The sequence below is a fragment of the Aethalodelphis obliquidens genome, unplaced genomic scaffold (assembly GCF_003676395.1).
Source record: "Aethalodelphis obliquidens isolate GAN/ISIS:26980383/991018 unplaced genomic scaffold, ASM367639v1 scaffold5, whole genome shotgun sequence".
NCBI classification, from domain to species: Eukaryota; Metazoa; Chordata; class Mammalia; order Artiodactyla; family Delphinidae; genus Aethalodelphis; species Aethalodelphis obliquidens.
This window is the reverse complement of record NW_020837949.1, coordinates 2,358,329-2,368,204: the sequence shown is the minus strand read 5'-3', so window position 1 is coordinate 2,368,204 and position 9,876 is coordinate 2,358,329. Positions and strand designations below refer to the sequence as shown.

The 9,876-nt window shown below is 64.1% G+C and overlaps 1 protein-coding gene across 1 annotated transcript; it reads right to left on the bottom strand.

Annotated features, from left to right (window-relative positions):
- Window positions 1–93: 93 nt before the first annotated feature.
- Window positions 94–9,485, bottom strand: SHH (sonic hedgehog signaling molecule). Its single transcript, XM_027101280.1, has 3 exons — window positions 9,050–9,485; window positions 3,600–3,861; window positions 94–943 (listed from the first exon to the last, which is right to left on the bottom strand). Exons 1-3 carry the CDS (start codon window positions 9,356–9,358, stop codon window positions 129–131), a joined length of 1,386 nt encoding a protein of 461 aa, XP_026957081.1. The 5' UTR covers window positions 9,359–9,485; the 3' UTR covers window positions 94–128.
- Window positions 9,486–9,876: the final 391 nt, after the last annotated feature.

Below are 9,876 nucleotides of genomic sequence, written 5' to 3'. Positions count from 1 at the left end.
TATTAATTATTATTATAATTAAAGTCTCATTTCGTGCGCTTCTTCCTGTGCCAGGTGCGACCGACGCGCCCGGCGCCTCGGGCGTCCCCTGGCGCTCCCTCCCGGTGCCCTCCCCCGCCCCCTGGCCTTCAGCTGGACTTGACCGCCATGCCGAGCGGGTGCAAGGCCTCGCTGTCCAACAGCCAGGTGCCTATTTGGTAGAGCAGCTGCGAGTACCAGTGGATGCCCGAGGCGCCTGGCGCGTCGGTCGCACCTGGCACAGCCGGCGCACCTGGCGCGGCCGGGGGCACGCGGCCGCCGCCCCCGCCCCCGCCGCGGTCCGTGCGCGAGGGCGCCAGCGCGGCCAGGAGCGCGTGCGCCAGGCGGTAGGGCGCGAAGGCCCGGTGCGCCCAGTTGTGCTCCTCTATGACCGCGTAGCACGACGCCAGCACCCGGTTGATGAGGATGGTGCCCTGCGCCGTCAGCGGCGCGTACGCGCCCGTGCTCTCCTCGCGCAGCGTCACGCTGTGCACGGCGGCCGGCAGGAGCCGCCGATCCCCGCCGCGCTCGGCCACCACGTACACGTGCTGGCCAGGGCGCACGCTGCTGGCGAAGAGCGCCCGGCGCTCCGGCGCGCCCCCAGGCGGCCGCCCGGCGCCCGACAGCGCCTCGGGCTCCCGGCCGGCCGAGCCGTTGTGCGGCGCGACAAAGAGCAGGTGCGCGGCGGTGAGCAGCAGACGCTCGCGAGGCTCCCGGGTCTCGATCGCGTAGAAGACCTTCTTGGCGCCGTGGTCGCGGTCCAGGAAGGTGAGGAAGTCGCTGTAGAGCAGCCGGCCCTCGTCGTCGGCAGCCAGCACGCGGTCTCCGGGGCGCAGGTCCTTCACCAGCTTGGTGCCGCCCTGCTCCAGGTGCACCGTGGCCGAGCCCGGGAAGCAGCCGCCCGATTTGGCCGCCACCGAGTTCTCTGCGGGGGGAGAGAAGGGAGAGAAGAGGAGACAGGGCGGTGAGTCCCGAGAGGAAGACGCGACTGGGAAGGGGGGCGCACGCTTGGTGTCCCGCGTGCCCAGACCGAGGAAGCGCGTGGCTCCGGGGAGAGGTGCCGGGCCGGTCCCGCGCGGACCTCCCTCTCCCCATCCCCACCGCCTCGGTGACCAAATTCAGACGCAGACGCATTCCTTAACGACTCTCTTAGGATTGGACTGGCGGTGACAAAGGTCGATTGGCGTCTCCGGCGGGAGGCCGGTTACACTCCTTCCCTTTCGCCTCCCCCCTCCCCCGCCCCTCCCCCTCCCCCGCCGGCTCAGCACACACCCAACCTCGCCACGAATTCAGAGGGTATTTGTTCTCCACTTGGATTCCTCAGGAAGCCTCCTTGAGCTCACCCGGGCGCCGGGGCGCACCCTCCTTTGCTCCCGCCTCCGGCGCGGGGCGCGGCGCCCCCTCGTGCGCTCCGCACCCGGGCTGCACGGCGGGGACCCTCGGCCGCTCCCCGCGCCCCACCCGCCCGCCCCCAGCGCCCAGCGGGGAGCCTTGGTGTCGGCTGGTTGGTGTCGGCCGGTTGGGGGCGAGGGCGGGGCTGAAAAATAGCTGTAGTAGTTGTAGCAACTGGACAAACATTCCAGAGAATTGGCCGAGGTGTGAAAATCGGGGCTTGTGCGGATCTTCTAATTAAAATCCAATAAAGGGCTCGCCATTGTCATTGTAATTTCTGCAACAAATGGGAGGCGCTCTTGGAAGAGGGGCTCCTTCCATCCCCCCACCCCTTCCCGGCTCCCTCTCTCTCCAGCTCTGGGCCGCCCCCTCCCTATTTGCTCAGGTGCAGCCCCCCCGCCGCACCCCCGGCGATTCACACGCGGGCTCTCCAGAAGCCCGGGCCTCACAAGCGCTATTTGCACAGCCAGGCCTCTCTTCCAAGCACTCGAGATGTGTATTTGAATTTTAAATGGCGGGGCCTGCTCCGAGCTCTGGAAGCGCCGGGTTCTCAAGGCCCCTTGACTACCCGCTCTCTCGGGCCTCTGTCGCTCTCTGAGGCTCACTGTCCCGAGGACAATAATCGGAGTCGGGCGGCGCGCAGGGGGCCGTGGAGGAGGGGCGGGGACGTCCCCGTCTTCTTTGCATTCCAATCTCCGGGATCCTGCTTTTTGCAAATAGAGATCGCGAGAAAGAATCTTCCTGCTGGAATTACTGAGGGCTTTTAATCTTCTCATCGTTTTCTCCGGCATGAAGTGCGGGGCCGGCCTTTGGAGGCCCGACATAGCCGCCCGGAATGCGCCCGGGACGCAGGCGAGCCCGAGGCGTCGAGTCGCACGACCCTGCTTGACACGCACCGCCCCGCGCCCGGCCCGTGTGCGCGGAATGCCAATGAGCGGCTCTGCGCGCCGGGCCCGGCTCCCCCGGCGGGGTCCCGGGCCGGACGACCGCTGCTCTTTTGCGAGGAGACCTCGAGGGACCCCCGCCAGGGGGACCCCGCGGACAGGGGTGGCCCGGAGCCGGCGGCGCGCCGCGCCGCGCCGCGCCGCCATTTAGGAGCCCCGCGAAGTCGGGGCGCGCCTCCCCGCCCTGCTGGCGTCTGAGACCCTTTCCCGGGCTCTAAGCCCAGACCTTCTCCCCAGGCTTCCACACCTTTTCTTTCTGTTGTTACAGGAGGCCACTCTTTTCCTTACCTCCAAAGTGTGCCTCGACACCTTGAAAGTGTTTTTCTACTAACATACGCTATTAAAATACAGTTTAGGTCACAAACAGGCGAAACTGGGGGCGGGGGGAGACGCAGTTCCTCCGAAATTCACTGTGAACTGTCTTGCTAAACGCGTCGGCTTCTGCCGAGAGTTGGAGAGACCTGCTTCAGTGGAGCTGGGGCCTGTGCGCGCGCGCGCCTTCCTTCCGGAGCTGTTCCTCGCCAGCAACAGCGTGTGGCGTTGCAGGCCCAGGGAAGTCAGCCTCACGGAGCAGGGCGGGGGCTCCAGCTGCAGGCTTGGCTTTCCTGGCCCTGCCTGTGGCTCAGGGCAGCCCAGCTGTTTCCTAATAAGGACGGATGCTTCTGGGCTTGCGGCCTCCAGATGTTGGAAGTGGTAACTACCGGCTTTATTACCTCCCATCAGGCCTCTTCCCAAAGGCCGGGTGAGTTAAGTTAGTTCAGAATCCACCCCGGGCAGAACCTCCTGTGCCGGGTGCGGGCCGGGGGCGGGTGGTGAGTAGTTCATTCTTAAGCGCTATTGCGACAGAGGCTCTGGGCCAGAGCTGGCCGACTGGGCAGGGCTGCAGTCTCTCACCAGGACAGTCCCCCCCGCCCCACCATCTTTCCTCCCTGTCTCTGCCACCTGCAGCGGGGACTCCGGAAACAGGGGTGGGGGAAGGCTCAAGAAGCCAGATGCCCTCTGCATCTGGGCTCAGAGAACGTGGGCCTCTGTGGCCTCAAAGGTAGGGACAGCTCCCGGCTGGGGACCGGGACAGGCCTCACGGAGTCTATTCCCGCCACAGAAACACCAGTCATCACCCAGTCCCCTCCCTGTCTGCCCCCCTCCTCCCCACTTTCCTCCTTCCCGTGAGCCGGGCTTTGGGGCGCGGATCTGGAGCTGCTGGGGGGTGCTGTCGGCATGGGTGGGGTGGGCCCGCCCCCTCACCTGCTTTCACCGAGCAGTGGATGTGCGCTTTGGACTCGTAGTAGACCCAGTCGAAGCCGGCCTCCACGGCCAGGCGTGCCAGCATGCCGTACTTGCTGCGGTCGCGGTCCGAGGTGGTGATGTCCACTGCACGGCCCTCGTAGTGCAGCGACTCCTCTGAGTGGTGGCCATCCTCGTCCCAGCCCTCTGTCACCCGCAGCTTCACTCCTGGCCACTGGTTCATCACGGAGATGGCTAAGGCGTTCAACTTGTCCTTGCACCGCTGTGGAGAGAAGGGGGCACCCAGCGCCCGTGAGCGTCCGGGCCTGCCCCAACCCTACCCCTGGGCTGCTCTGCCCAGCCCCCCAGGATGCGGGCTGTGCGCAGAAGTAGGGAGACAAGGCCAGGCCTGGAACCGGCCGGCCTGCTCCGGAGAGGGGGAGCTCGGCTAGGGAGGAGGGGGTGGCATCGTAGGAGGAGGCACGTCCTCTCGGAGGCGACTTGAGCGCCTTTCTCCACACCTGAAATAGCAGAGCCCCCGTCACGGCCTGAGAGGCAGATGAAATGCCTGTCTTCGAAATAAGTAAACTGCGTGGTTTTGGACAGTGACTGCAGAAGCCTCCAGGAGCACCCTAGGCTATGGCCCGCGTCCTCCTCCACGATGCCCTCCACGCCCCTGCCCTCTTCTGTGGCCCCATCGCTCCGCACCTGTGCAAGGCTCCACCCAACTCCCGGGACAAACTCCCTCTCAGGAGGCGGGAGAGAGGCCCCGGGTGCAACTTAGCCGTAGAAAGAAAAATACACGGTATACTTCTTACAGAGTTAAAAGCCTTGCCTTATCTCTGCCCTGCGCCTATCTGAGGTGAGAATTAAGCCAAAGGTAGAGAGGGTGGTGGGACCCTGATAGCAGCTGAAGGGGTGGGGGAACCAGAAGTGAAAGGCAACCAGGTGAGTTATAATTTTCAATAAGACCAGGGCCGGATGACAAACATTCTTTATCTGGACAGCCACATTCCTTTTCCCCGTGGAACTCTTTTCTCCCGGCTTTTCTGTGGTCTGATTGTGTCCCTTGTTTTCCTTAACCTGTCCCCTCCCCCCTCTTGTTTTCTTGGCCGGCGCAGAATGGTGTCCTGCAAGTTTGAAGAGCCAACTTAAGAGGTGGAGGGGGGGAGGGGAGGGGAGGGGAGGGGAGGGGGAGGGGAGCCAGAAAGGCCTGGGGCCTCTGAGCTCTTGCCTTAGGGAGGCTTCTCCTGGAAACCGCCCTTGGGGTTCCCCCCACCTCCCACAAGGAAGCTGCCAGTAGGAGTAAAGAAGCGGTGAATAGGCGGGACTCAAGCCAGGGTAAAGCTGTGGGAGTTCCCATATAATTCTCGGGTCCCATTCAGACAAGGATGCAGGAAAGAGTCGAATCACCTGCGTGTTTGTGTGCACAGTGACTCGCTGGGCGTTCATACTGCGGCTGGTGCGGGGTTGGAAAAAGGGGAGGTGGTGACAAAGTCATGATGGGGGCGTCCCCCAGAGAGGCAGACTCAGGAGGGATAGGGGACAATTCCAAGTTGACTTCTGCAGAGGGTAGGGCTGATATCCGGGCGGGGACCCCGGTTACCGAGATGACCAGCCGGCCCCAGCAAGGACCCTATTATAGCCTGGGGGAACTCTTTCTTACAGAGCGCGGGGGAGGCGGAGGGCTGGGCAAGGCCGCTGCCGCGTTTTAAGGGGATGCGACCGATTGCGCGACAGGAAAAGACCTGTGTAGTTGGCAGCAGTAAAAACCAGTATATGGTTGTAGAGTTAGACATACAGCGTGTGTGTGTGTGTGTGTGTGTGTGTGTGTGTGTGTGTGTGTGCGCGCGCGCGCGCGCGCGTGGTGGAGGGAGGGAGGGCAGAAGGCTAGGGGGCGGTCCTGGTAACAGGTCAGCGCTTGCAGGTTTCTAGGCCCGCCAACAGTTTTCTTAAAAAAAAAAAAAGTCAGAAGGACAGAGTTTGAGTGAGGTCATCTTGAGGATTGAATGCGTTTTACATGAAAATCAATCAGTAAACCAGGGTCAGTTTAGAGCCGGGATGTGGAACCGGCTGCGCAGGCGCACACCACCGACGCGCACACGCAGACACTCGCTTCCCGAGCCCCCATCGCAGCCCAGCTCCCTGCTTTCGGGGGGCAGATGAAGCTTTCAGTGGCTTCCCCCGGGGCCGCTGGCGAGGGGGAGGGCAGGAAGGGGAGCACGTGTACCATCCCCCAGCGTTCTGAGTTGCGCCACTCGGACAAGAGATGGAGACCCCAGGCGAGGAACCCAGGGCCGAGGCAGGCCCGGGCTCCGCCAGGCGCAACGCGGCCTCGGCCCGCGGCTGCAAGAGTCTCTGCGCCCCGGCCGGGCGGGATCGTCGCGGGCAGACCCGGGAAGCCCGGGCCGGTTATCAATTCACTGGGTCGTGTGCCGCGAATCAACCCCGCCTCTGTGCAGCCACCGTGAAGCCCAGAGGGGCCGACGGGCCCGGCTTTGTGTCGGCGGAGGCCAAGTTGTTCCCCACGCCCGAGCTCCCGCGCCACCTCCCCAGTCTGCGCAGCCGCTCCGCGCCCGGGAGCCGAGCAGGGACTGTCACCGCCGACGCCCACGGGCTTCCCCAGCGCGGGGGAGGGGGTGTCCCGACTTCAGAAGGGTCCCCTCGGGTCCCCGCACACACCTCTCGCCGCTCCTCCTCCCCCCTCCGGAAAACCAGGCCCCTCCCTTCAAACCCACACCTGAGCGCCGCTCCCCGGGGCCGCCACGCACCCGGAAATCTGCCCAACGTGGCGCCTCGGGCCGGTCCCCCGCGCAGCCCGCAGGCCGGCCCCTCGCGGCCTCCTGCCCCCTCGGAGCCCCTCGGCACCGCGGCCTGCGGGGAGAGCGTGTCTGTCTGCGCTTCCCCCTCTCGGAGTTAATATTAACCAGGGGCTCATGCGTTCCTGAACTGCTCTGAAAGTTCCACTGGGGACGATCTTGCCATGGTTGAGGGACTTGGGCGACAGTCACATTAGGGAGACAGAGACACGCAGAGACGGGGGAGGAGGGACACGCACCCGAGAGCAGAGTCTAGGTGGTTATCTTAAGTGGGGGGCCGGGGGGGGGAGCAGGTGCCCCAGGAGCCCGGGAAGCGTTGCCGCTTCCCCTTCCCCCGGCCCTGCCCTCACCTCCCAGGTCCCCCGCCTTCCCCACTTTAACTCTTAGGACCGGGGACGCAGGAAAGACGGGGAAGGGGTAAAGCAGGGGGCGCCTTTCAGGCCACCCCCCTTCCCCAGGCTCCAGGTTTTTAGGGCACGTTTTTGGGGCCCGTGGTACACGCCTGGCTTGGCTCTCCCCACCTGACTCCGACGTCGGCTGCCCCTCCCCCCTCCTTTTGTGCTGGGAACGGGAATAGCCACTGCCCAGGGAAAAAAGTATTTGTTTTCGTTTCGTTCGTCTGAGGGAAGTTGACAGAAGGTCAGAAGTTCAAATGCTGCCAGCGCACGCTGCGGCCAGAGCGGCCGGGCGCCGGGCCGCGCGGCTGTAGGTCCCGGCGGGGCGGCCGGGGGCGGCGGGGCGAGGGACCCGGCGGGGGTCTCGGGCCGGGCGCCCAGGCCCTCGAGGCGCCTCCGCCCTGGAACCGGCTTCTCCCTCCCGCCCGGGCCCGCCGGGCCCGCCCGCGCCGCCTCGACAGCCGGGCCGTCGGAGCGCCGCCGGGAGCCCTGGCCGAGCCCGCGCTCGGGCGCGTGGAGGGGCCGGCGGGCGGCCGCAGCCCAGCCCCGCGCGCACTGAAACCCGAGCCGCGAGATCGATAACCCGGGAGTAAGTGGAGCCGAGATGCGTCTGCCCGGGTGCGCGGCTCCGCGCGCTCGCACTTGTAGGCGGGGCGGCGAGGCCCGGGGCCCCGGGCAGGGCGCGGGCCGGGACCCGCTCCCTCCCGCGTCGGCCCGGCGCGGACCGCGGCGGCCGCTGAGCCCTCCGGCTCGGGGACCTGCGGCGTCCCCGCCCCCGCCGCTTTCTCTGGCCTCGCGCCCCTCTCCCCGGTGCCGAGGGATCCCGGGAAGGCCCCTGCCCTCCCGCCGGGACCGAGGGTGACCAGGGGGTCGGAGCCCCAGACGAGCTGGAGAAGCGCCCGCAGCCGGCCGCACGCGCAGGGCACCCCGCGGCCTGCGCAGAGTTAATTGCGGCTCGCGCTGCTCTCGGGCACAGGCGCGCGCGTCCACACTCGCGGTCCAGATTTAAGGTGGTCGGGAGCAGATGCGAGCGAGCCGGGGACGAGGACCCTCTCCTCCCCTCCCTCTCCGCCTCCGTCCGTCAGCTGGAGCCCGCTACCCCGCATGCCCCTGGCCTTCCTCGGCTCCGCAGCAAGGCCGGGCATCGGGCTGGGGAGCGGAGCGGCCGGGAGGTGTCTCCTCGGTCCCTCCCACCCCCAGCCTCCCCTGCACTTGCGCCCCGCCAGCGCCGCTCCGTCAGCTGCGGTGCGCTCCTGGCCCTAAAGGTAGGACTTGAATATTTTAATAGGGCAATAAAAAAGATGTTGACCTATATTTGCCAGGAAAGCCATTTCTAGCTTCAGTTATACGTGCCTGGAGTTGCAGAAAGTCTGCCATTGACGGGCAGATTGGCAGCCAGAAGTCTCAAACGGAGGCGGAGAGGGAGAGAGGAATGCGTGCTTTGCTTTGGTTCTTCTTTCCAGCCCCCCCTCCCGCTAATATCTAGTCGCTCCTAATTTCCTATGCAAGCAGGTTGAAAACTAGCGTGATGCAATGCCAGTAAGTTCTAAGTCCCTCCCCTCAAGTACCGCGGGCTCGGGAGAATAAGAGGGCATCCTTAAAGAAATATCGATACATTCACACTCTGATGGGCACAAGTGCCAGCGATGGAATCGCAGTGGAGCTATGTGATACGGTCAGGGACTAGCCCAGCCGCCTCTGGAGCCCCGACCTTTTGTCAGCCCGGCCTCCTGGCTTTTCCAGTTGAGGGTCTTTGGTGGGGGGCGGCGGGGGGGGGTAGCAGTGGTGGGAAAGAAAAACACAGAGGAGAAGGGAAACGTGTAAGCGCCGAGGCTACACTTGTACAGTGATCTGGACGCCACTCTATGTTTATGGGGGGGATGCTTGCCCCCTCCCTCCATTCCCACTCCCAACTTGGAAAGGACAGATGCCCCCAAAGTGAAGGTCTCCCCAAGTTACAAGTCAGAGCTGAGGCAGGATGGGAAGGCCATCCCAGCAGGACAGATCAAATCAGGGCCATGCAAGGACCACATCTCCTAGCGTCCTTATGCCCACCCCCCAGCCTAAACTTCTCCGGCTGGACCCTTCGCCTCCATTCCCCTCCAGGAAGAGGAAGGGGTGGTAGGCCGGCAGGTGGGTGGGGAAGGAGAGGACAAAATCGGCTTTCTACCTGCCTGAAGAGCAAACAGACTGAGCGGCATGGTTACACATAACCCCTTGGAAGCAACACATTCCACGCCCCGTGCTGGGTTTCTACCTGAGTCATCAGCCGGTCCGCTCCAGTGTTTTCTTCATCCTTAAATATGATGTCAGGGTTGTAATTGGGGGTGAGTTCCTTAAATCGCTCCGAGTTTCTGGTGATCTTCCCTTCATATCTTCCACTGGCCCCTAGGGTCTTCTCAGCCACGTTGGGGATGAACTGCTTGTAGGCTAAAGGGGTCAGTTTTTTTGGGTTCCGCCTCTTCCCAAATCCCCGGCCGGGTCCGCACGCAAGCCCCGAGCACATCAGCAGTGAGGAGACCAGCACCACCAGCAGACATCTCGCCAGCAGTAGCATCTCGTCCATGGAGCCCGGGGACCTCAAGGCTGGCCCGAGCAGGTCTGAGTGCGCGAGGGTGCGGGTGTGCGAGTGTGTGTGCCCGTGCGCTCTCCCTCCCTCGCTCGCTCCGGCTGGCTGCTGGCGCCCTCGCTCTCTGCCTCTCGCTCTTTCTCTTCCTATATAACCTTGCCCGCCGCCGCTGCGGGGGACTCGCCACCGATCCCCACCCAGACGGGGGCTGGAACGGCAGGCTGCTGGCCGCTGATAACGGAACACATCGGAGTTGGGGCTCAAGACAGCAATCAAAAGACAAAAAGAGTCTGATTTTAAATGGTCGCAAGCCTGAGAGCTTGTGCGAGAGGCTGCCTTCAGTACTATATTATAGCTGGCAGGGGCGCATCTGATTGGCCGAAGCAGCACAGGCTTCTCTTCTGATGTTTAACCCTAAAAAAGACTAATTTTTTTTTCCTGTGGCTGCTTTATTTTTACCTGAAGGCTTCTAGTTAAAAGAGAAAAACATCTTTACCGAGACAAAGGTGAGAGGG

Bases quoted from the DNA above. Each gene is read 5' to 3' on its own strand.
- SHH (XM_027101280.1), bottom strand. From the start codon at position 9,358: ATGGACGAGATGCTACTGCTGGCGAGATGTCTGCTGGTGGTGCTGGTC. The intron at 3,862-9,049 runs GTAGAAACCCAG...TTCTCTCCACAG, and splicing joins CGGACCGGCTGATGACTCAG to CGGTGCAAGGACAAGTTGAA. The intron at 944-3,599 runs GTGAGGGGGCGG...CTCCCCCCGCAG, and splicing joins CCACTGCTCGGTGAAAGCAG to AGAACTCGGTGGCGGCCAAA.